The following is a 25,492-nucleotide window of genomic DNA, read 5'->3' on the forward strand; positions in this document are numbered from 1 at the left end:
CTTCTGAGCTAGATGGCCACTTGTTTATCTTCAAATCTTTAAGACCCCAGATGCTCTATCTTTTGATAGCCGGGCACCATCAGTTTTCTTCACCACATTTGCTTATGCACCCGCTTTGTCTTCAATGATTGTGTCGGGAAGGTGAGCATCATGGAATGCTGGATTGTTAGAACAAAGTGTTGTTGTGTTGAGGGAGGACTTGAGTTGAGGCCCAATGTCTGTCTGCTACCTTAATGCCAAACCTATAGCTATAAGCACATAGATCTATTCCTCTCACGTGATATAAAATATATTTACATATGCACATGCCCATATTTAGACCTCTATACATGTCCTTTGCCTGCTCGCTCTTCCCTCTATTTCTTTTTACTTTCCTCTTGTCCCACTGTCATGCTCAGCCTTCATTCAGGTTTACTAATTCCTCGTGGCTACATTGCCCCTCATTAAGCCCCGCTAGGCATTCTACGCCTTTCTCTCCAGCGATTGTAGTTCATTTGCTATTCCCTTGTCCCTGGGTTGGTTGGCAGCCCCCTTTATTCATCCCACCTCCCCCTCTCCCATGTCCCCCAGGAACCATGGGTCCAGTTGTTTTCTCCTCCGAATGATTTATCCCACCTATCTTATCTAGATAGACCTGCAGAGACAATAATAAGCATAAAAACAAGACAAAGCAAGACAAGAAAAAAAAAAGCACCCCAAAATAACAACAACGACAAAAAAGGAAAAGCTGATAAATAGTTCCAGGTCTGTTTGTTGACCTGTAGGAGTGTTTTCCAGTTGAGTCTGATGGGGTGCCACACTCTGTCCCCACAGTCTATTTTTGGTATTCCCTTGGGACTTCATTGCTTTGCTCCCCTTGCTGCTCTGTTGCACGCCCTTAGTGATTTGCTCCAGTGTGATGGGGTCAGATTGGCCACAATTCCTGCACTGTGTCTAAAGTGCTGCCTCCCATAGCTCTATGGTTAAATTAAGGGATGTGTCTTGTACTGGGACCAGCCCTATGGTCCTCTCTGTGCATGGGCTGCTCTGAGCAGGAATATGATCCTCAGGACTTGGTGGGCCAGGATGTGCTCCACTCTCTCTTCCTCCCCCTTCATTTGCTCCTGTGTGCTCTGATCAGACGTGTCCCTCTCCCCGAGCTGTAGCTTCGGTGCTGTCCTCTGAAGTGCATTCTTTCGGGGGGGGGGGTGTGCGGTGTGGGACCCACATAGTTGAGATTTGAGGCAGTCTCCTGGAATTTATTTTTCGAAGCTATGTATCTAAATTATTTTTACAAAACAATCTTATCACCTTCAAAATACTTTCTGTTACACTTAATCTATTCGTCAAATCTGCGATTCTGGGAAAGCTTTTTCAAACTCCTCTGTTTGGATGGCTGACAGCACCTTTTCTATGCCATCAAATGGCTGTCCTTTCATGTCCCTCTTCATGCGAGGAAACAAAAAGCAGTCGAATGGAGCGAGGTCAGGTGAGTAAGGTGCATGGGGCAAGAGAGGCATGCTGTTTTTTGCCCAAAATTGACACACTGAGATGGCTGCATGAGCAGGTGAACTGTCCTGGTGGCAAAACCAGTCCCATCTGCCAGATATCAGGTTTTTTTGGGGCACGTTGTTACGCAACCTTTTCAGAATCTTTAAATAGAAAGCTTGATTAACAGTCTGACCTGGTGGAACAAACTCCAAATGCACTATGAGTTGACATTTTCATCTGTTCAGGAAGTTGACGGTCGTCCAGAACAAGGTTTGTCATCTGTGTTAGTCTGGGTAAACTGCAGAAAAAAAATCCACAGAAACTCATATACGTATGAGAGAGAGTTTTATATAAAGGGTAAGTATACATTCAGAAAGCATCCCAACCCAGTCCAGTCCAAATGTCCGACACTGATCTACAAAGTCCCTCTCAAACTCACAAAACACACACAATGACACTGAATGCAGGAGGATCACAGGCCAGTGGGTAGAAAGTGTTTGAATCTAGTGGCGGTGTAAGCATCTCAGTGCTGGCAGGGGTCTCCACGTGGCTGCTCCAGCACCCAGGGCTGCATCGGGGTAGGTCCATTTGGCTTCTCCTCAGGGATGTCTCGCAGGAAGTCAGCCTTGGCAGCTGAAGCAGGGAACTGGCTAAGGCTGCTGCACCCTGGTCCGACCATCAGGAAGCACGAGACCTGAGAACTAGAAAGACGAGGCTCACCAAGCCATTTATCTCTCTGCCCTTCAATTAACCCCACATGTGTTTATTGGCCAGGTTGGCGCAATAAACCTTAACTATCTCATCATCAATCAACATTTCACCTTTTTTGAAATGAGAAAACCACTCGTACACTTGAGTTTTTCCCATAACCTGGCATTGTAAGCTGTGTTCAACATCACAACAGTTTCTGTGGCATCTTTTTCCTGAGCAGGAAGCAAAATTTCACAGTCAAACGCTGATCTCTTAAATCGGCCACCACAAAAAAACAGGGTTTGAGCGAAACTGCGTTTAAGAAAAAACTCACTGTGACCAGAGAGAAACTTCCCAGGCGATGCCATGGTGTGCACTGACTCAGAGCAAGTTGCTGGATGCTCGTCTAGTGGGGAAAATGTGTACTATGCAAGCTCTGCTCTGACCAGCGCAATTCCATTTTTCAGGGGGGAGGGCACCCTCATACACAATGTTCAGAACTGTATGGGGTACAAGCATAAAAATCTGCCTGGAATGTTCCCGCCCAAATCGGGAAATTGGTTACTTCTGGAGGGAGGCCCCGTGGCCTGCGGGTTAGCTGCTGGGAAGTTAATGGCAAGTTCGGGGGTTCAAACCCATCCGCTGCTCCTTGGAGAAAGACGAAGCTGTCTGCCCTATGAGAGTGGGCAGCCTGGAAGACCTTCTGTGGGTTCGCTGTGCGTTGGAATCCCACTGGAGGGCAGTGGGTTTGGGAAGAGGTGGGGAGGGAGGGGTGTATTGGGGAGGGCTGCCCACAGAGCTTCAATTAAACTTATAAGGTTTTGTTCTTAAAAATATAGCTTAGAAGCACGTTTGGCAAAATACTGGGTTTTGGTCAAGCTGGAGGGCAGAAGGGCTCAGGTCCTCACGGCATGTCCTCTTACAATATTTCAGTGGACTTTTCTTTTTTTTAAGTGGTGATCTGGTACCTCAGGGAAGGGGGGTGTGTCCTGATGGTGAAACTAGAAACAAGGAAGTGGTGGAGAGCACCCTGGGGAGCTCGGGCACAGAGGGAAGGAGAGGATGATGCCCTTGGGCAGGAGAATGAACCCGCTGAGCCCTCCCCGACCTGGGCTGCACTGTGCTGAGCAAGGACTTTGTCCGGCTTTATCCCTGCACCACAAAACTCCCTGCCGCCGTCAAGCGGGCTCATAGCGACCCCACAGGACAGGACAGCACTGCCCCTGTGGGTTTCCCAGACTGCAACTCCTGACGGGAGTACAAAGCCTCGTCTTTCTCCCGAGGAGCAGCTGGTAGTTTTGAACTGCCGACCTTGTGGTTCGCAGTGCAACACAGAGCCCACTATGTCACCAGGGCTCACGTGGGTTCAATTATGTTCCCATTTAACGGGTAGGGAAATAGAATCCGAGGCTCAGAACCGGAGTCCCCGTGTGACCGGAATGGCTGAGGTGGCTGACTGCTAATGTTAACTTTGGAGATTTGAGACGTCTCACAAGAAAAGACTGGGATCTACTGCCAGAAACTCAGGCTTTGGCACCTCTGTGGAGCTGGATCTCCTCCAGCACTCCCAGGGTCGCTGTGAGTCTGATTCAGCAAACGTGTGTGTGTGCGTGTGTGTGCGCGTGTGTGTGTGTTTTAAGTACTGGGGAGCGGCGGGCTGGGACTTGAACTCAGGTATATCAGAGCCAGAGTCCGCAACTGGACTGGTTCACAGCACAAATGCTCTGTCTGCAGAAGGTGCAGGGCAGGGAGGGCTGGGGACAGAGAGCCAGGCTTGCAGGCTCTGAGGGACAAAGTTGCGGGGACTTTATGCTTACTCTGCAGGCCGAGGGGATGCACAGGAGGGATTCGAGCTGGAGAGCAGCAGTGTGAATTCCCTGGAGCTGAGCCATCTATGTCTTCACCTTGAATTATTTTCTTAACCCTCTGAACCTCCCTTCAGACACATGTTCAGAACCCTGATGCACAAGAGCTTCCAGTGGAGTTGATGTGGCCGAAGCAGGTGACTGGGCCCACGGGTGGCCCTCTGGGAACACAGCATGGATGTCATGTTCCTGAGAAAGACCTAGGAGCAGTGTGAGCGGCAGGAGGCTGGTACAAGCAAGCCCTGTGCAGGACTTCCGAGTCTAATGCGCCTGAAGAGGGACTCATGCCTGGGCTGGGGACAGGGTGGGGGGTACCAATGTGCCTGCCCTCCACTTGCCCCGCTGTGAGACCCTGGCTGAATTATGAGCCATGCGTTTGAATCTCAGGGGAGGACCGACATGACATGGGCAGTGACAGAACAATGATGTCACGTGAGTGGCACGATGCCCCCCCCCCACCCGGGCAGTGTAACCCCCTCTCCCTCGGACCTCCTCGGGCTCCAGCATGCAGCATCCTTCGTAGTGTTGATCAATTTTACGCATAAAGTTACTGTGGTAAATCACTTCGATCGTTACTGTGGTAAATCACTTCGATGTAAAGTTCTTAGGCTCACAGCAAAACGAACAACAAGATTGTTTTGTAACCTCCTTCTGCGTTGAGTCACCCGTGAGTAACACAGGGGAAGCCTGAAAAATAAAAAAGGTTTCCCCTTCTTTTCCTTTAATTACGGCTTCATTCTCAAAAACATTACTGATATCAGTTCACACATGCTAATTACCACAGCAGAACTGAGGCACCAGAAAATTCGAGGGAATCAGCAGCCATAAAAACATCAACAGCAGCAAAAAACAACCGAGCTGCGCTTGTCCTGTGTGGGAGACGAAGAGGAAGCAGCAATGGGGTGGTGGTCATGGCAGTTCGGCCCAGGGTCCTTTAGGAGGTTCGCTAAACAAAGAGGCAGCGTTTCAGCTTTGTAGGTCTATCTGCAGGCTTGGAAACCCCGTGGCACCTGTCGGAATCGCCTCAATGGCAGTGGGTTTCCTCTTGTTTTGCTTTACGTTGGACCCAAAGAAACAGGGATAGACCCCAAACCGAACTCATGGCCACTGAGTACATGCTGACTCACAGCGGACCCCTGTGGGTTTCTGAGACTGTGACTATTTACTGGAGTAGAAAGCCCAGTATTTCTCCCTCGGAGCTGCTGGTGGTTTTGAACTGCCAACCCTGTGGCTCGCAGCCCAATAACCACGATGCAACCAGGGATAGATAAGTTTATTAAAAAAAATCAGTGTCTGCCGAAACACTGTACAGAAATGGTACAGAAAGTCATTTTCAGACTACCTCTGACGGTGTTACTGAGTGCTGCCTGAGCCTCCCCTTTGCATCACTCTATGGCCCTGAATGTGGCCAGAGCGAGGGACAACCCAAGTCTCCAATGAGGCCACTCACTGCCATGGAGCCAACCTTGACCCCTAGCAACCCTCTGGGCTTCTGAGACTAAATCTTATCAGGAGCGGACAGCCTCATCTTTCTCCCAAGTGCCTGGTGGGTTTGCACCGCTGACCTTGTTTTGAGCAGCTCGATTTCCAGCCCACTAGGCCACTAGGGCTCCTTAGGGAAGTCACTCAACCTCGAAAGATCCAGCTCACTGCCACGGTGTCGATTCTGACTCGCAGTGACCCTATAGGAGAGGGGAGAACCGCCTGTAACTCTCTAAGGAAGTAGAACGCCTCATCTTTCTCCCGAGGAGCAGCTGGTGATTTTGAACCACTGACCTTGCAGTTAGCAGCCCAATGCGCAACCGCTATGCCACCAGGCCTCTTAGTGAAGCCACTCGAGAAGGTGATTCTGGCTCGCTCTGAGTCATCCTCGCTGCCTTGGGAAAGAGAAAAGGCAGTTAGTCTGAGCTTGGTGTCCAGCTCTGGCCTGGCACATCGTAAAGTCTAGAAAGGGGCTTTGAAATGAATCCATGTGGTTCTCTAGTAAACCTGGCGAGACAAAGGAGACCCCGACTTGTAGAAGAAGTAAAGGAAGCCGCCCCACTCCTTCCCGAAGTGATCCAAAGTAAGACAGCTGTCGCTTCAGTATAGTCTGGGGTGGGTCACCCAGAGAACCCTGTCTTGGTTTGGCCTTCGGGGGACAGGGGTGGGAGTGTGTGGGGCAGGTGAAGCAAAATGCAGCAGCAGCAAATCCAACAATTCCCTGCCATCCAGCCAATTCTGACTGGTAGTGAAGTTAGAGGATGGAGTAGAACGGCCCATTTGGGCTTTGCAAGCTGACAGCAGAAAGCTTCTCACAGTGGGACTGATGGCTCCAAAAGGCTGATCCCCTTAGATGCCCATCACATAACCCTCGATGCCACCAGGGCTCTGGGCTCTGGGCTCCAGCGGCCCTGAACCTGACCTTGAGGCTGGTCCGCTCCCTCCCTGAGCTTTGGTTTTATCTTTCTGGTCAAGGTTTGTTGAACTACCGTTTGCAACCCAGGTGGTCAATTTAAAACACATCTTAGGGAGCCAGGGCCAGTATTTTTTTTTTTAAAAAACAACCCAACCCAAAGCAGCACTGAAATAGAAAAGGCATGCCTCACAGGTCAGAAGGGTAAGTATTGTTTTGTGAAAGCATTGTTCGCTTATACACAGACTGGTCTGCTGTAAAATGGATATTCTGACTGGGAGCCCTTGTGAAAAAAACTTGTGGGGAGGGGGGCCTTAGTGATCCTCTCCTCTCAGAGGCCTTTCCCTCCGACACCAGGGGGGAAGTCTTTGTAAAAAAGCCAGTCCTCTGGGACCTTTCTTCCCCCAAGTCAGGAGTCCTGGGGTCTCTGAATCCCCTCCTCCTTTCTCCCAGGCGCTAGTCACCCACCATCCTCCTCCCTAGAAGGGGCGGTGTATGTGTGTGTGCGCGCAACGGAGGGAGGAAGTAAATGTGATCACATGGACTCCGGTCCCAGGAGTTCAAATAAAAGAACTACTAGAGAGTGACCACCAAGGATCAGAGACTAGATCAGAGAACTGGTGACCGGAGAGCGACTGAAGGCCAGACTTTGGCAGCGGCGGCGGCAACCCGCCAGCCAGCCGCTCCCCAAAGGCCCGCACTGGCCTGGTCACTCTTGGCTGTCGATGCACTATTTTCACTAGCGAAGGTAGATTTCTCCCCACCTTTGCACCTTTTCTTTAAAAAAAGAAAAGAAAGACAGACAGAAGCCAAGAGTTTTGGAGCCAACTCCTGGCGAGGGAGCGGCTGAACTGATTCGGAAGTTGGATCCCTTTGTACACAGGAATGCGGAGAGAAAAAAACAAAACCCACCCCATTGCTTCATTTCCCCTCCAAGCCCAGCACTTTCTATTGTGCAATGGGAAGCCTTTCACGGTGAGAAAAATGCATCCTGATTTGCACCGCGAAGGAATGAGCGCGCGGCTCGCCGTGAGACGACTCTCAGCTGGACACCAGCGGGCGGGCGCGTCCCCTGCGCCCGGCTCGCGGCAGCGCCTGCAGGGGCGCGGGGCTCCCCTCGCGGCGGGGGAGTCGAGAGTCGTCCTTCGAGGGTCCCGCGGGGGGCGGGCGGCCGGAGGGTCCGCGGTGCAGGCCAGGCTTCCCGGGGATGGGCGGCGGAGAGGGAGCCGCCAGCACGGCGGATCCGTGAGTCCGTCTGGGAAGTTGCTGGAGCTGGGCCTCCGCCCCCCGGGAGTCTGCAAACAGGGCGCCCCTGGGGGCCCGCGACACCCCGAGCCGCGCCGGGCGCTCCTGGGGATCGGGAGGGTCAGCAGCCGCCACTGGGGGCCCGGAGGCTGGGCGGCGGGCGCGCGCGGGGCGCCGGGGCGGGCTGGCGCACATGGGTGCTGGCGGGCGGGTGCGCGGGGGCCGGGGAGTGGCCTCCCCGCCTCTCGGGCGGGATTTGCATGAGCCTGTGGCCGCCCCAGACTTCCTGCTCCCTCTACGCGGCAGGTAGGCGCGGGCCGGGCCGGCGGGCGGGAAGCCGGCGCCCCGAGACGCGGGCACCCCTTCACCCGGACGCAGCCGCCGGCCCCCGGGCCGCGCCGCCTCCCGCTCTCGGGGCCACCAGCCCGCGGCTGCCGCGCCAAGCGCCCGGCTCCGGAGTGGGCACGCGCGCGCCTCCGCCCCCCCCGGCCCTCGGTCCCGAGCCTGGCCGCGCGGGCCCCGGTGTCCCCGTCGCCTCGAGCCCGCGGAGGGCCGCAGCCATGAGCGAGATGTCCAGCTTCCTCCACATCGGAGACATCGTCTCCTTGTACGCCGAGGGCTCGGTCAACGGCTTCATCAGCACTTTGGGGTGAGTGGGCCGCGCTCGAGGCGGGGTGCGGGTGGGGAGGGGACGCGGCGGGCCCCGTGCCAGCCGCGCCAGCCCGGCTGCTGCCCTCCGACGGGCGCCCCCGGGCGTCCCCAGCCTGCAGACGGGGAGGGTGACTCCCCTCCTTGGGGAGAAAGGAAGTGAAATGTTTGCTCAGGTAGGAGATAGGCACTCGGCCCGAGCTGGCTGGGGGCCCCCCTCCGAAGCCGTCCCGCCCCGCTCTCGGGCTTTCTTCAGCGGGGGGCAGGCCCAAGACTTCCGGTGCAGGTGGTCCCGGGCGCGCGCAGGTGGGTGAATGGGGCTAGAGTTGGGGGAGGGCGTTGGGAGCCGGGACCTGCCCCCGGCTGGGGCCGGGACAAATCCGTACCTGAACCTGGCGGCTTGGAGGACTCATTCGGGATTAAAGGGGGCACACCTCCCGCCCCGCAGCTCTGTTGCGGCCCCACCCCCTTCGGTAGGAGTGTCTTTTCAGGCGCGTCCAAGGGCCCAGCCGGCTGTCCCCCTTCTCCTCCTCCCCTCCCACCGTCAATTTCCTGCGTGGCTCGGCTGGCGCCCCTAGGTCCCAGGGTCTCTCCAATACTTTGCAAACATTAATTAATTCCGGCCCGGGCTGGGTAAACAGGGAGCCCGTCCTACCCCTGGGGAGGGCCAGGCCTGAAGCTGAGATAGGGCAGGCGAGAACTGAGGCAGATGAAGGGCTTTCTGTTGAGGAGAGCGGTTAGGGGTGGCGTGCAGGGCAGAGTGGTACCTAGCTCTCTTCAGTCAGGGCCCACTGAGGCCAGGGCCTTGACACCCCAGTCCTGTTTTCAGTCTAGGGGCTGTTGTTAGTCCACCCCCAACTACTCCATCTATCCAACCATGTGCAGGTTGTAGCCTCCCCCGCCCCCTCACCCCGCTGGCCTCCCTCTGCTGGCCATGTGGTGTCTCATCTCTGGGGGCTTTGGAGAACAGCGCTGGTACCCATGGCCTAGGGCTGGCTCTGGACCCGACCCCCCCCCCCCACCTCCCCGGGTTCACCGTGAGTTCAGGCGGTCACGGTCAGCCAGGCTCCTGTGGTTTCACTCAGTGCAGTTGGGAGTTCAGCTGTAGTCCTGCTGGAAGGGCGGCTGTGTGGGGGTAGGAGGACTGCCTGTGCCAGTAGGGGATTTTGATCCGGAATTGTAGCATACCCTCCTCTCCTAATCTCCGCACCATCTGGGCCTCTCCCATTCCCCTCCTCAGCTGTGGAATCCCCTGGCCACTTGCCACCCTCACCCCGCCCCCACACACTTGAACTGATGTCTCTGGTGCCCGAAGTTCTCCAAAGTATGGAAGCACATCAGGACCAGCTCTGTGCTGGCCTCCACCGTCCGGGCCCTGTGCCTGAAGCCAGGGCTTGCACACAGTAGGTGCACAGCAAAGACCTCCGGTCATGATGAGGGAGCACAGGGCTTTCACACAGTAGGTGCACAGCAAAGACCTCCGGTCACACGTTGAGGGAACGAAGGGAAGGGGTGGGGAGGGCGGAGAGCTTGGGGCAGATGGTATAGGGCTTCCCCTCTTCAGGCTTCGAAGACGCTTCCAAAAGTTTGCCGAAAAGTGGGATGGAAAGATAGCGGAATTTCCGCACACCCTTTTTGGAGCTCTCTCGTTTGGTATTTGAGCAGCGCTTGGAGGCTTTTGGGAAAAGATCGGCTTGAGACCCCTGGTGAGTGCCTGGCCCAGGGCTGAGCCCCCAGGTGGCACTTCTTAAGCACCTGTGGGATTTAACTGGGAGAAAGATGAGGTTTTCTATTCCCCAAACACGCAGTCTTGGAAACCCGCAGGGGCAGATTTACCCTGTCCCATAGCGTGGCTAGAGGCGGAATAAACTCAATGCCAGTGAGTCTGGAGTTTTGGGTGCGATTTAACAGGATCAGAAAACATCACCGTGTCTGCCCTTACCTGCCTTGGTGCAGGCGGCATCTCCTCAGAAGGAGCTTCCCTCCGTGGCCTCCTCCCAGCATGACACGACTCCCTCCTCCCTGGCCCTTCCTGCTCCAGGAAGCCTGGTCCTGAGGAAACTGATCCCAGGGAAGGCCCCGGAGAGTCCTCCTGGGGGGGGGTTCCCCTTCCCCCTGCCCACAGCTCCAGCCCCTCCTGAATTCTCCCAGGTGGACCCCCACCTGCCCAGCCTGTCCTTCCAGCCGGTGCAAGCCCCAACAGAGCTTTCTGGTCTCCCTCTTCAGAGCCGCCAGGCTCCACTCCTGGTCCTGGGAACTCATCCCGCGCGGACTCCTTCTTTCTCTGTGCTCCTGTGTGTGCCCCCTGCCCCCTGCAGCTTTGGGTGCTGGGTAAATCTCTTCCACCCTCAGAGACCTAGGACAGTGAGCTCCGGACAGAATTAACCCCTTCTCCTTTGTGCTTTTGCCCTGCCTGGTATAAACTCCTCTCGGTGCTAACAGCATTGTTTTACAACTAGCCGGCGATTCTGCTGCCCATCTGACGCCGGGCACCTTGCCAGGATTAACGAATTAATTACACCATTCATCCATTCACCACTGTACTGGGCACCGGGGATTTGAGGCAAAGTAAGGGAGCTGCGTTCCCTGCCTTTTCAGAATTTAGGGTCCTCAGTGAACGGTTTCTACAGCATCCCCTAAAGCTCTTGAGAAAGACAGGTGGGGTCCTCCCGAATGGGCACCTGTGGTTTTAACTCTGTCCCCAGGAGATTCGAGGGCACTAAAGGTCAGCGGCGTGAAAGCACCGGTCCATCCCTGGAGAAAGTGATTTGTCTGAGTTCTCTGTCTTGATACCTGAAAGTGTCCCAGCCCACTGCCATCGAATTGAGGTGACCCTCTACAGCAGTGTCTCCCAACGTGTGTGTGTGTGGGGGGGAAGGCCGGGGGGGCTGCAAAACCCAACCCCTACACTTTATCTTGGATTATGGGCTGCCGTACAAAAGTGTTTAATTGCCAGGGGGTGCTGAGCAATTTTTTTCCTGAAAAGGGGGCAAAAGGTCAAATAAGTTTGGAAATGGATGCTCTATAGCAGGGGTCCTCAAACTTTTTAAACAGGGGCCAGTTCTCTGTCCCTCAGACCCATTGGAGGGCCGGACTATAGTTAAAAAAAAAAACAAACCAAAAACTACGAACAAATTCCTATGCACACTGCACACATATCTTATTTTGAAGTAAAAAACAAATGGGGCAAAAACACCTGGTGGGCTGGCTAAATGTCCTTGGAGGGCCGCATGTGGCCCGCGGGCCGTAGTTTGAGGACCCCTGCTCCATAGCTTTACTAACATGGTCTTTACAGGAGATGTTTGGCTCATCTTTCCCCCAAAGGTCAGCTCGTGGTCTTGAACAGCCAACCTTGGGGTTAGCAGCCCGATGTCTAACCCACAGTGCCACCAGAGCTCTTTGGGAGGTGCCCAGCAATGATGAAATTATTTCGGCGAAGACAGGGGTTGTGGTAGGCAGAGGGGCCAATGTAGCAGCGGGGTGGGTGGAGAATGGCAGTCTTTGGTCCCAGCCAGGCCTCTCTGCAGGCCAAGGAGGATGCCACTCAGACCTGCCTGGATAATTAGAACTCCTCGGGGGTAGTGGGGGGGGGGGAGGTTGTCCATTAACTCTGGGCCGTGGCTGGGGAGTGGAGGGTGGGAGGTGGGGAAGGAGGGACTTGAGAAGGGGATCCCAGAGCGAGCTGCCAGCTTGCCGGAGAAGGCAGGCCCACGCCTGCTCTTGGCAGGAGAGCATGCCCAGGGCCATGCCCCTGCCTTGCTCCTCCCTGAGGTTGGAGGCAGCAGAGGCTGGGCTGGAGCTGAGGGATCTGGGAGGCTGGACCCCTCGAGGGAGACTTGTGTCCAGTCCCCTGAAGATGTCTTTAGAGGGCCCAGACCCACAGGTAGTAACTTGGTGGCATGGAGGTGAACGGGTTGTGCGGTTGAGTTCCCATTGCTGGTCACGCTGCAGCCACCCTCCCCGTGGCTGGGCTGTGGAGCTCCACGGGCTGGGGGCACTCACAGCCTAGGGCTAGGTGATCAAGGGAGTAGAGTCCATGGCCTCTTTGCCTCCACAGAGCTCCTTGTTCACCTTCTAATGTGACCTGTTTCCCAGGTGAGGAAGTACTGAACTCAGGACCCAGGTGTAAGCTCCGTCCCAGAGGCATGATTCTTGTGCCTCTGTTTCTCCTGCAAGACCTGCTTCCCGAAGCCTGGGTGCCCCAAAGATGCTCTGACCGCACCCTCAAACTCCTGGGGGGCACTTTAGGAACTTAAAAAAAAGCCAGAGCCCAATACTCACCCTATGGAGCTAAGGGTGGGGTTTGGGTGTCGGAAGCTTCAAAGCTCCCCATGTGACTTTAATGTGGTCCCAGACCTGGGAGCTCTGATCTCAGACTGGGAAGAGCCTGCTCGCCCTTTAGCTTGGCCCTCCCTCCGCCCAGTAAGTCATTGAGCACACACTGGTCTAGGCACCCGGCCCTCAGCAGTAACCGAGACCCAGTTTCTGCCCTGGAAGAGCTGACAGCTTGGGGGGAAAAGAGTAGCCAAACCATCCAAGAACAAAAAATCATATCATTGTGAATGAGGGAGCGTGCAGAGTAGAGACCCAAAGCCCATCTGTAGATAACTGGACATCCCCTTACAGAGCCAGTCAGGGTGCAGTGTAGCACCGATGAAACATACAACTTTCCTCTAGTTCTTTAATGCTTCCTCCCTCCCCCCACTATCATGATCCCAATTCTACCTTACAAATCCGGCTAGACCAGAGCATGTACACAGGTACAGATCAGAGCTAGAAACATAGGGAACCCTGGACAGATAAATCCTTCAGGGCCAATGATGAGAGTAGCTATACCAGGAGGGAAAGGTGGGAGAGAAAGGGGGAACTGATCATAATGATCTATATATAACCCCTTCCCTGGGGGACAGACAACAGAAAAGTGGGTGAAGGGAGACATCAGACAGTATAAGACATGAACAAATAATAATAATTTATAAATTATCAAGGGTCAATGAGGGAGGTAGGGCAGGGAGGAAGGGGAAAAAAATGAGGAGCTGATATACCAAGGGCTCAAGTGGAAAAAAAATGTTTTGAGAATGATGATGGCAACACATGGACAATTGTGCTTGACACAGTGGATGGATGGATGGATTGTGATAAGAGTTGTACGAGCTCCCAATAAAATGATTTTAAAAAATGTAGCCAAACCAAACTCCCTGCCACGGAGTGGCTGCCGACTCTTGTGGGCCCTTCAGCACAGAGTAGAAGTGCCCTGTGGGTTTCCGAGATGGCAACTCTTCACAGAAGCAGGAAGCCTCCTCTTTCTCCCAAGGAGAAGCTGGTGGCTTCGAATTGCTGACCCTGAGGTTAGCAGCCCCACCGGTCACTGCTGCGCCACCAGAACCCAGTAGACAAACAGCAAGCTCGATTCATATCCTCGAGATCAGACTCTGTAGCAGGGTAAGGCAGGGAAGGGGACAGGGAGTGGTGGGAGGTGGTCCTTTCCCTCGGGTGGCCAGAGAAGGCCTATTGGGGGGGCACTGCGGCAGGCGCCGAATGAAATGCTCAGGAAGATGCTGGACACAGGCCTGCCCTCAGGGAGTCAGCACCCAGCCCGTGCCTCCCCCTGCCAGTGAACACACCCAGGGTGACCGACCGGACAGGACAGAGAAGAACTGCCCATTGGGGTCAGCCACCCCCCCCTCTATCTAGAAGACCCTGGCTCATAGCGCCCTCATGCACCACAGGATGAAATGCTGCCTGATCTTTAGACTGCTCGTGATCCAGAAGTTAGTCCCCAGGCCTTTCTTTCTAGTCTGTCTGAGTGTGGAAGGAAGTTCAGCCTCCTAGCTTCACACAAGCTCGTGCTGACTCCGGGGGCCTGGACACGAACAGCACTGGCTGGGGATCGAGCCCAGGGCTTCAGCATGGAAGGGGAGAATTCTGCCACTGTCTCTGTGGGTGGGTGCAGAGCTCAGCAAGGCTTCCTGAGGAGAAAGCAGGGTGTTGGATAGGCACTCAGAGAAGAGGTGACCAAGCTGGGGTGCGGGTTGGTATGGGAGACAAGATTGAGGGTGATCTTAAAAGGACATCTTTCTCTTGGTCCACTTTACGAGATGGGGCACCTCGCTGCGTCTTCTGGCTGTTGACTTTGGGGTGTCCTGGTCTCCTGGCATGGGGCCCTGTAGTGCCGTTCATGAACGCTGGCTCACTGGGCCTAGGAGACTGAAATTCGTTTTGCAGCCCCTGTTCGCTCGCTGCCTCCTCCCAACAGCTTGTTGGGCTCTTTGTTTGAGACTGCCGCCCCCCTGCCCCCATTCTTCCTCTGCCACCACCCTCTGAGTGAGCCTTGCTCTTCTGCTGGGCGCCCAGACCCTCAGGATGGCCTCGGAGCTGGGCCAGTGAGCTGGGCCCTGGATGAATAGTGGGTGGTGCCCTCCGGGCTGCAATGGTTTCCGAGTCCCCTGGGTCTCCTTCAGGAGGAGCTGGGTGAGACGGCCGGCCGCTGAGGGTCTAGTGGGCCCGAAGTCCCTGGAACACAGGCAATTCCCAGAGGCGGGGCTCACCCCTCCCATGTCCACCGCACTCCCCAGGTGGGTTTCAGACCCGTCCTTGGTGCCCATTTAATTGTGATTTCCCTGGACTCCCGCTTGCCCATAACGCAAGGGGCTCCGCTAACCCAAATCTCTCAAATCAGTTTAGTGTTTGTTTTCCCTTCCTCCTGATTAAAGAATAATAACGTCCCATGGAGAAAACACGAACGCCGTAAATAAAAAATGACCTGTCACGGTGCAGTGGACGCACTGACATTCCGAACAAGACCGCGAGCCTGTCCGTCTGTGTTCTCGCCTTCGGGCCTTCTATAAGGGAGGAGGAAGGAGCCCGCTACTTTCGGAAGGCCGTCCTGTGGCGGAAACCCCCAGGGGCAGGTCTACCCCGTCTTCAGGGTCGCTTTGAATCGGAAACCACCCAGTGACGATGAAGGAGTGAGCCTCGTATAGTTGCACCCAAGTGTTTATCAAACGATATCAAACTGCACCGATATCAAACTGCACCGTGGCTTCCTGGGCTGCCTGGTGGGGGTCCGGGCCCAGGAGCTGCTTTCCACAGGGCTGCTTCCCTGGCCGCCCGGACCATCCTTCATTAAACCCACCCTGGGGCTGCTCAGGGATCCGAGCGGAGGCTGTAGATTCTCATGTGAGAAGTAGTTTGCCGTGAACTTCAGTGTCCATGCTGCCCAAGAGCTTGTCCAGGTGTCCTCCGAGGATAACCCCCCAGAAGTGGGGCTAGGAGATCAAAGAGAAGGCCCGCTGGTGCTGGGGGGAAGGTGGGGGGTGGAGGGGGTCTCACTCATGTAGTGTCCGGCATCTGAGAGGATTGTACCAGGAGGCATGGGCAGTAAGACCGGCCTCACCCTCCCTCGAGGGGGTGGGGGGCGGCTGAGAGGTTCCAGCAGTGGGGGGGGGGCTGTGATGGGAGGGAGATGAAGGAGGCCGCCTGTGGAGCTGGCCCTGAAGATTGCTGTTGTAGCCACTTGCTCACTCTGCCCTGCCCTACATTCCAGACCCCGCTCCCCTCCCCTCCACCTTGGCCCGGTGGGTGGGGCTGTGGCGGGTGGTGTTGGTGGTGAAGTGCTGGATTGTGGGGTGGGGCCATGCCAGCCTTTCCTGAGAGCCATCCTCTTTGGGGGGAGGGCTCTGGGTTTCTGTCATCCCTGCACACACACATGTCTGGGTGCCCTGGCTGGCCACCTCCACCCCACCTCTCCATGTGGAGCTGTGGGTGAGGGGAGGAGGTGGGCCGAACCCAGATCTCCAGGAAGTTCACCAGCAAGCCTGCCTGCCATCTGCGTTAGACAGGGTTCTCTAGAGAAACAAAACCAGAACACTATTATAATTATATATATATTTATACAGATAGCTAGGTATATAACATAAGAAATAAACAGCTAATTAAATTAGAAAGCAGTACAAATGGCTCAGTGCGACTCACTCCCGTGAGACAGTTGTGAGACACTGGCAGTCCTTCGAGTCTTGAGGGCCTCTGGGTAGTCCTCTGCAGAGCAATTCAGGCTATCCTGGCACAGGCAGCAAACAGCAAGGCAGGTCACCAACGGTCAGCCAGATGACAGGGTCCGACAGTCCCCAGCTCAAGAGATGTCAATTCCAATGGTGTGGCAAAGCAGGTCTAGAAGTAACCTCAAATTACAGCGACACGGTCCATGGGTTGTGTCCCACAGGTAGTGTACCTTGCAAATTGAGGCACAGAACAAGCCAGGCAGCCGCACACTGGTCCAATGATCAAAGAGCAAGAGACAAGGAAGGTGAGGCTCGCCGAGCCATTTATCCCTCCGCCCTTCAATTAATCTCACATGTGTTTATTGGCCAGGCTGGCACAATAGACTAACGGTGCCCAAGATCTGCACAGTGAGGAATTGCGAGGCTCAAGAGAGTTTTAGCGACCGCCCTGCCTGGGGTCAAGTGACCAGCATCCAGGGGAGGAAAGAGACCACTGGGCCTTTCAAGTCTGGGGACTTCAGGCAGCAAGAAGACTGGGTGTTGGCAGGGTATGGGCTGAGCAACGGGGCTCCGTGGAGCCAGGCTACAGACCTGGGGAGCCAGCCAGGGGTGTTTTGACGTGGGAGTCAGGCTTGAGTGAGGGCAGAGCATGATCATAGGGATGCGTTTTTGTTTTTTTGTTTTGACTGGCAGGTGGGCAGAGCCAGCAGGGGCAGCAAGTACAAATCTGAGCCCGGTGAACAGCTTCAGGTGTCTAAAGGCAGGCACACACCTGTGTGGATTTGCTTAGCAAATCTCTCTCCCCACCCTTCAGCCTACCTGCCATCCTACCCTCCAGCCTGCAGGAGAGCCAGCCTCTCTGGGTCTGAATGTAGAAGCAGGTGATGGTGGTGATGGTGGTGATGCAGGTGATGGAAGAGATGATGGCAGTGTGTAGCACTGGGGCGGGGTGACTCCACCTTTACCTGTGCCACTACCTTGACAAGCCGGTTGGTCCTCAGGCAACGTGGCGAGAACCACTTAGAATGCACATAGTCCTGCCCAAACCAATCTCAACTGCCATCAAGTCGACGCCAACTCATGGCCACCCTATAGGACAAGGTAGAACTGCCCCTGCGGGTTTCCCACACTAACTTTACCGCGGTAGAAAGCTCCGTCTGCCCGTCTTTCCCCCGAAGAGAGGTTGGTGGTTTCGAACTGCGGACCTTGCAGCCACCAGGGCTGTTGTTAGAACCTGATGTTATTAAGGGGCCCCGGTGACGCTGCTGAGTAAGTGCGGGATTGTGAACTGCAAGGTCAGTGGTTCAAGCCCATCAGGGCTCCCTGGGCGAAAGACGAAGCTGTCTGCTCTGTAAAGATTTACAGCCAGAGAAATCCTTTGCAGGGCCCTGTGATTTGGAGTGGACTTGGTGGCATTGATGTTGGGGGTGCTCTTGATGCCAACTCACGGCGACTCCCTGTGTTCCACAGTAGATCCGCTCCAGCCACAGGGGTCTCTGGGCTGGCATCCTACAGGAGTCCTGATGGCGCGGTGGTTCAGCACTCAGCTGCTAACCACAGAGTAAGTGACTCGAACCCTCCAGCCGTTCCTCGGGAGAAAGGCGCGGCAGTCCGCTTCCGTAAGGAGTCCCCGAACTCCAAGCTCAACGGACAGCCAGGCGAGTCTAATTCATGGTGACCCTGTAGGATGGGGTAGAACTGCCCTTGTGGGTTTCTGAGACTCAACTGTTTGCGGGAGTGGAAAGTCTCATCTTTCTCCCGTGGGGCATCTGGTGGTTTCGAACTGCTGACCTTGTGATTGACAGCCCAAGGTGTAACCACCTGGGGCGTTCTGTTCCGTGCAGAAGCACCTGGACAGCACACAACAGCAGCCCCGTCTTCAGGGAAGCAGATCTCCAGTCGGCCTTTCTTCCTCGACACTGCTGGGTCGGTCCCAACTGCCCACTTCAAGTACAAGCGATTCAGGGCCACCTGGGAGGGAACCTTGCCCACCACGGAGACCTACTCACTGCCCACATTTTGCCATATTTGCTTCATCAGGGTTTTTTTTGGCTGAGATAACACGGCACAAAGCGACATTCTTCAGCTGTCCATCCTTCATTAGTCACCGCGAAGAAATAGGAACACGTTCCGTTCCTTGGGATCACAAAACTGCCGGCATACTGATGAGTAATTTCCTAATCACGTCGGACGCCTAATCTGCAGACAAAGGTGCTGTTTGTCCTCAGTCTGCCGGCTGGTTTCTTTGAAACAGGGTCCCACCAAGACCCACTTAGTGCCTTTGGTTCTTCTGCCCCTTACGGTACACCGCCGTTAGTCCCAGAAGCAAGGAGCCCTGGTGGTGGCAGTGGTTTCCACTTGTTCGAATCCACCGGCTGCTCTGCAGGAGAAAGCCGAGGCTTTCTGCTCCCCCTAGGGAGTTACGGTTTTACACACCCACGGGGGCAGCTCTGGCCTGCCCCATAGTGTTGCTGAGAGTCGCCATCACCAGCAGGGAGGAAGTCTGTCTTCTTGGGCGACGACACTCGGAGATAAAGTAGCTGGGACATTTTCGCAGGGGTGCAGATACGAATCTAGTTTCCTCTTTTCTGCTGAGTCAGGATGCCAGCCAGGGAATCGGACATGCCTCCCCCTCATCCCTTCTAGCTTCTGTGACCTGGAGTGTCTGGAGAAGGGGCTCCCAAGGTCCCCCCCACCCTGCCCCCCGCCCACCGCAGGCTCCTTCTCTGTGTTCTGTCGGTGCCTGTTATTGGGTGTGGCCTTCCTTGGGTCTGGCCTAGATCTGTGGACCTGACCCAGATCGCAAAGGCCCAGATTCGGGAGATCTGGAACTGGGGTCTGGAGCTGGCGGTTCCATTGGCTTGTTGCGTGTGCTGGGCTGGTTGGTTTCTTGGCAGGCTGGTTGGTTTTCACAGCTGTAGGGCAAGGAGCTTCGACCAGAGGGGAGCCAGGGTGTCATGGTCCCTTGGGTATCCTCCCAGTCTGTGGTTCCCCCTCCCCAGGATACTGGGAAGATGGTCAAGCTGTAGGTGCAGGTTTTGAGATTTTCGCCGTCTCTCTTCCAGCTCCGTCCTCCTCTAATCTCAAGGCAGCTCTGACCCCCCCACTGCCTTTTCTGTGGTTCCCACCTGCATCTCAAAGTCCACCCTAGGTTGAACAGGGCCACCCAGGACCTGGGCTGGGTGTGCAGGACCAAAGTCTGAGGGTGCAGACCCCATGAATCTCAGGGATAGCACCCTCCTTCACACCCTTGGGGAGCAGAGGGGTCGGTCAACCCCTCCGGAGATGCAGGGCAGCCCTGGCCACAGGCCTCCTGCCAGACCCTACTCTTACACCATCCCAGCCTCCTCCTCATACCCACCCCCCCACAACAGTGCAAGCTACAACTGGGCCGGTGACTTCCAGTGGGGGGAAGGCACATCGCAGGGACTCTCCTCAGGCCTCTGAGGGTCGGCTGGGCTGGCCATGGGGGACATGGCTGAGGAGTGGCGGGAGGACCTGGCTCCCGTCCTCAGGGCCTGGTGGGCATGAGCTCACTGAGGGTGGGGACCACACCCAGTGCAGAGCAAACAGGCAGGGCAGTATGGCGACCTGGGGTGTCCGGGATCGTGCCACCGGCTGACCAGCCTGGGAGTTCCACCTACCCACTGTGACCACACAGGACTGTGGGGAGGAGGGCAAAATGACTCATGCTTTGTATGGGCTTCTGCCCACTGGAGGGGAAGCGTTTTCTCCAGTGCTCTTGGCTGGATGTCTGGGACCATCCGGTTAACCAGCCCTGTAGGGGGTACGGGTTATGAAGGATGGGGGTCGGGGCACGCACTACAGCAGTTGGTGGGACTTGGCTGGGCAAAGGCTGGACTGCGAAGAAGAGGTCAGTGAGGTAGGCGGAGGGTGGGAGGTCAAAGACTGAGGCACAGGAGAGGAAGCGCAGGGGGTGGGTTGGAGCCCGGAGCTGGAAGAGAATGGACGGACGGAGGTGGGCACAGGCGCGGTGGCATGTCCCGCGCCCGCCCCTGCGGAGGCAGCAGCGCTCCCGGGCAGTGGAGCCAGGCCCCAGACAGTAGCACGTGGGGCGGCGAGTTTCACTCTGGGCGGGGGTGGGGCCGCCAGAAAGCTGTCTGCTGCCTTCCCTGGTCTGCGGTGTCCTGGGGGCGGGGCCGATGGCAGCCAGACAGACTCCCTCCAAGAGCCTCGCCCTTGGCAGCTGGGACGTGCCCACTGTCAAAACTCACCTGTCCGGTGCCCCAGCGCTCAGGGCTCCCCGCTGGCCCCAGTCTCCAGCTGGGAGTGGGGGTGGGGGTGGGGAGACCTTGGAGTGGGGAAAGGGATGGTGTTAATAAAATAGATTAGTACATGGACCAGATACTCCAAGGTGTCTTCTTGGCTGTACTGTTTTCGGAAGGTTGTCAGGCCTTTCTTCCGAGGTGCCAGGTGGGCTGGCTGTTGCCACCACTTAGGGGCCTCTTGCAGCGATCCATCCGTTGGCCCCTCCTTTGCCAACACAGGAGATGAGGGGTGCGCCGAGCACCAGGTGGGGGGATCAGGAGGTGAGGTTCACTGAAGAGGAGGACAGAATGTGGCCCAGGCCACGTGAGAGCCCCCCCACCCTTCCTGTAGACAGGGCATCGCATGACCTTGGGAATCATGTTAAAATGTAAATCCAGTGGATCTGGGTGGGGTCTCGTGCTGCTGGGTCATCTCCCTCACCTCCAACACACACACACACACACACACACACACACACATGCACGCATGCACGAGCGAGCGCCAGCTCGGGGATGTGAGAGGCCAGGTGGATGGAAGCATCTGAAGTCCTCACTGTTGACCTTGCTTTCCTGATACCTGCCAGGAGTACCCCTGTCCCCTGCTGCTGGCCCCTCCTGCCTGGCTTTCTTTTTTGCTCCATCCCTCTTACCCACCATTCCTGCCCTTCTCAGCAGCAGACCTGGGATGCTTTCCCTTTGAAATCCTGCCTGAAGAATTTGCGCCTCTCCCCATCGCTCGCCCAGCTCTAGGTGGCTTTGGTCTGCATTCCCTGCTTTGTAGCTGCGCTGCTGCCGCTTGGCCACGTGAGCCATGTGGAGGCACTGCTGTGGTCCCTGCCTGCTGGGCACCGGAGGGAGGAGAGACTGAAATAGAGACTTCAGAGGCTGTGAGAGTGGAGGGGACAAACCAGACAGACGGACACCCGCAGGATGACCTAGAATGACCGGGCTAGGCGTGTGAGGGACTGCGTGCAAGATGTCTGACTTTGCCTGTCTTTTCCCAACATGCACGGTCCAGGCGAGGAGTTCTGGAGACGGTATATGAAGGTTGAAAGTTTCTTGTTTCCCTCTGTCTTCCTCTGCTCGCTACCCTCCACGAGGCCTTGTGCATGGGCCAAGATGAGGGGTTACTTGGGGGGCTCCCCCAGCCTCTCCTCATCTCTGCCAACGTACACAACAGCCCTAGGGACACCAGAAACCCGTGCCGTGCCAGGCAGTGTCTTCTCTCTCAGTCGAAGTACTTTTACCTTGTGTCTCTTCCCCTCAGGGCTGTGCTAAGAGACAACCTGCTCATCGGATTCACGACTGTCTTAACAGGAAGTTCCATGAATTATTCAAAGCTCTGCATCCCTCCTGCCGCCCCTTCTTACCTTCTCTGATTGGCCAAGCTCTGAACTCGGGCACAACCTACAGCTGGTCCCACCAGTTGGCATGAGTACATGTTTCTCTGGCTATTAACTCTTCCGCCGAGTATGTGACTTGTCTTCCTGATGAGATTTTAAACGCTGAGCCGGAGGCTCTTCCTTCCACTTCTCCCGTCCTTCCCAGGGCCTCAGCCAGGATGCTGAGTGGATTCCGTCCCCACGTGTCTCTGCTGTGCCCTCTCCGTGCCTGGCCGTAGTCTAGATGCCGGGGCAACTTCAGGAAACAGGTTGAGACACGTCCCTGTCCTGGTGGAACTTTTTTTTAATCCCATGAGGTGGGGATAGGGGATGGTCAACAAATGAAGTAACTTCTCTAAGGGAGCCTGGGTGGCGGAGCGGTTGCCCCGTGGGCTGCTAACTTCAGGGTCGGCAGTTCGAAACCAGCAGCTGTTGCTGGGGAGAACGACGGGCATTCTGTTTCCGTCCAGAGTTACAGCCTCACAGGGCGCTTCCACCCTGTCCCGTAGGGCGGCTCTGACTCAGCATTAACTTGATGGCCCTGGGGTTTGTTTTGTTGTTTTCAAAGCAGGTCAAAGGCACCTGGTGGCACGATGGTGAAGCGCCCAGCTGTAAATCAAAGGATCTGGGGGTTGATTGACCAGGAGTTGCGTGGGAAAGCTGTGGCAGCTGCTCTCATAAGGACCAGGCTGTGGAACCCCTGGGGGGCAGTTCTGGCATGTCTCCTGAGCTGCCTGCGACTTCTCAGTTGGCAGTGGGTTTGGGGTGGGTGTAGCAGGTCAGGCGGGGCCGAATGCTGTGGGGCACAGTGAAGCCGGAAAGGAGAGAGTGAGGCAGGGTGTGGTTGGTGTGTGATTTTTAAGTAGGATGAAGAGGGGAAGGTCTCCGTCCTTCTTAAAATGATGTCTTAACAACACAAATAATGAGCAGAATAAGTTTATTAAAATACTCTGGACCTATGTCTTAGGTTTGTGATATAGAGTTAATTAGTACAAATGATCCACTATAAAATATAGTTTAATAATCGAACCATCCTCCATTTGAAGGACTCAGACGGGTGCTTTGAGGTCTGAAGGAGGTGGGGGTGTCTGGGGACAGAGGGCTCCAGGCAGAGTGAGGAACTGGGCTAAGCTATGTGGAAGTTGGAAGAACATGCTAAAGGTCTTGGTGGGGCTGGGACAGAGGGGGCAATGGAGGGTGGGAGGAGATGGGGGCTGGGAGGTGAGAGGTCACGGAGTTCATTGGTTCTCATCAGAGTGAGACAGGGGTCTCTGGAGGCTCCCCCGCAGAGGACTGCCCGGCTTTGGCTACCTTTTACAGGGATTCCCTGGGGCTCTGTGTGGAGACAGGCTGTGAGGGCCGACTTCTGTGGAGATTGGGGAGCCGGCTGCTGGGGTCCTGGACCAGGGTGCCGGCAAAGAGCTTGGATTTGAATCGGTTTTGGAAAAGAGCCCACAGGAGGTCCGGGACCCTCAGACAGGTGGGCATGGAGGAGGCTGGAGTCTGCATTTGGAGTGCGAGCTCCAGGAGGGGAAGACTTGGCAGCTCCGGTGGAAGGGCCTTGTCAGTTCCTTGGTGCTTGTCCTGTGGTGTGGCCGCCTGCCCTCTCCCATCGCTCTTAGGTCTCAAAAGTGATTGGCTTACGACACATCCCATACGGATATGTAATAGTTGCATAACAAAGAAACGCCTGTTCCCGTGGAGGGTTATACCCACAGGTTTAGGGGTTAGGATTGACAACACATATTTTGGGGAGGACACAGTTTAGTCCATAGCGAACCAAACTCCCCGCCATCAAGGCAATTCTGACTCACAGGGACCCTAGAGGACAGGCTAGAACTGCCCCTGGGATTTCCAAGACTGTCGCTTGTCTTCGTGAGCCATTTTCATTGATAGTTTGCGTATCATGAATGTAACCATTCGATCTTATTAAGAAGAGTGTGCAGGCGTCACCACAATCCATTTCAGAACGTTTTCTTCTTTCTGGTCCTCATTGTTATCAGCTCCCCATTTCCCCCAACCTCCCCTGCCGGACCCCCCTAGGAGCCATGAATCCAGTTCCTGCCTCTAGAGTTTTACCTACCCTATATTCCATATGCAGAAAAACATACAACAGCAATAAAACAAAAGGAAAGCAGAAAGCACTAAAAATGAGAACAAATGAAAGTGGGCCAAAAGGGAGCTCAAAGGATAGAGTGTTCAATGTTAACCTGCCTGTATCTGCATGGCCCCCGGTCCATGGTCAGAAGGGATTCACCAGAGGCCTAATCCATGAGTAGCTCCTCTTCTCTCTCTTTTTAAAACTGAACAACTTTAAAATGGGTCAAGAGGGAGATCCAGTGATACCACATTTTAACCAAACTACATCTGCCATAATCGACTTTACAGTGTTCTCTGTCCGATGACCAGGCTATTCACGTCTCTCACCTGTGGTCTGAGGGGATTCACGGGAAGCTTCATCCATGCGTGGACCATGCAGACTGCTGCCGGCTGCCACTGCCATCCATAAGCGTTTGCAAACCAGGTGTTCGCAATTTAAGCTCTGACACTTTTCCCTCCTTCGGAGTTGGGCTTTAGTGTTTACAGTCCTAGGATCACTCAGGCTGGTGTGCTTCTTCCCCGTGGATGTAGTTGATGCCTCACTTGGAGGGCTGCCTGTTTGAAGACACGTCTTAAAAGACCCCAGACGCTGTTCTCTCCGAGAGCCGAGCCCCATCTGGTTTCTTCCCCCACGTTTTGCTGCGGCACCCATGTCTTCAGCGCCCTGCCCCTGAGGACGTGCGTTAAACAGGTCTTCTTAGATTGAGACTAGAATTAAGTGCGAGCCCCCAGCGCATGAATTTACCCATGGTTGGTATACATCTCTGGTGCACTGTAGAGGCATGATTGTAAGTTTAGGATAGAGAACATTATCAGTCATCCCCTGGGGCATATTGGTAGTGTCACTAATTTAGCCAATGGGATATATATATATATATATATATATATATATATATATATATATATATATTATATATCCCACTATGGAGAAAGGAAATTATAAAGTATAGGCTAGCTGCGAACGGAAATCCATGAACTGTTGACGTGTACCAATTAAGATCGTAATGTGGCTGGGCCCTATTGACACAGACAGTGGGGGTGGGTGATAGGGCAAAGTGTTCACTAGCATTCACCTGCACAGGCAGAACCGTGCCTACCAGACGGATACACATTATAATAAAGCCAGGCAGGCATGCCCCTTGTAAGTCTATGGTCATCTCGGGCTCCCTCACAGCCATTGGGCTCCCTCACGGCCATTTGGCTCCCTCAAGGTCATTGGGCTCCCTCAAGGTCATTGGGCTCCCCCAAGGGAAAGAGATCTGAATGCAAATCCAAGGGCCACCAATTCCACAACCACAGGACAGCAGTCATCTGCTTCTTAGAAGCATTAGGGCGTCTCAGGCTTAAGTCCAAGGGCTACAGGTGAGCGTGAGGCACAGCCCGGTTTGCTTCGTGGGCCTCTGAAGGATGCTGTGCGCCTGGCTGGAGC

The 25,492-nt window shown here is 55.2% G+C and overlaps 1 protein-coding gene and 1 long non-coding RNA gene across 2 annotated transcripts in view; one reads left to right on the forward strand and one right to left on the reverse strand.

Moving 5' to 3' along the window:
• Positions 1 to 1,734: 1,734 nt before the first annotated feature.
• Positions 1,735 to 6,067, reverse strand: LOC142453056 (uncharacterized). The gene is made up of 3 exons (XR_012785359.1): positions 5,802 to 6,067; positions 5,591 to 5,707; positions 1,735 to 2,171 (listed from the first exon to the last, which is right to left on the reverse strand). It is a non-coding gene; the product is annotated as an uncharacterized LOC142453056 (long non-coding RNA).
• Positions 6,068 to 7,912: 1,845 nt separating this feature from the next.
• The window catches only part of ITPR3 (inositol 1,4,5-trisphosphate receptor type 3), a 78,191-nt gene continuing 60,611 nt past the window's right edge, over positions 7,913 to 25,492 (forward strand). The window contains exon 1 of the mRNA XM_075555481.1: positions 7,913 to 8,314. Within this exon, the coding sequence (XP_075411596.1) occupies positions 7,926 to 8,314 (389 nt within the window). The 5' untranslated portion in view covers positions 7,913 to 7,925. The remainder of the gene's footprint in view (positions 8,315 to 25,492) is intronic.

This window comes from Tenrec ecaudatus, chromosome 7 (genome assembly GCF_050624435.1).
Source record: "Tenrec ecaudatus isolate mTenEca1 chromosome 7, mTenEca1.hap1, whole genome shotgun sequence".
Classification (NCBI taxonomy): Eukaryota; Metazoa; Chordata; class Mammalia; order Afrosoricida; family Tenrecidae; genus Tenrec; species Tenrec ecaudatus.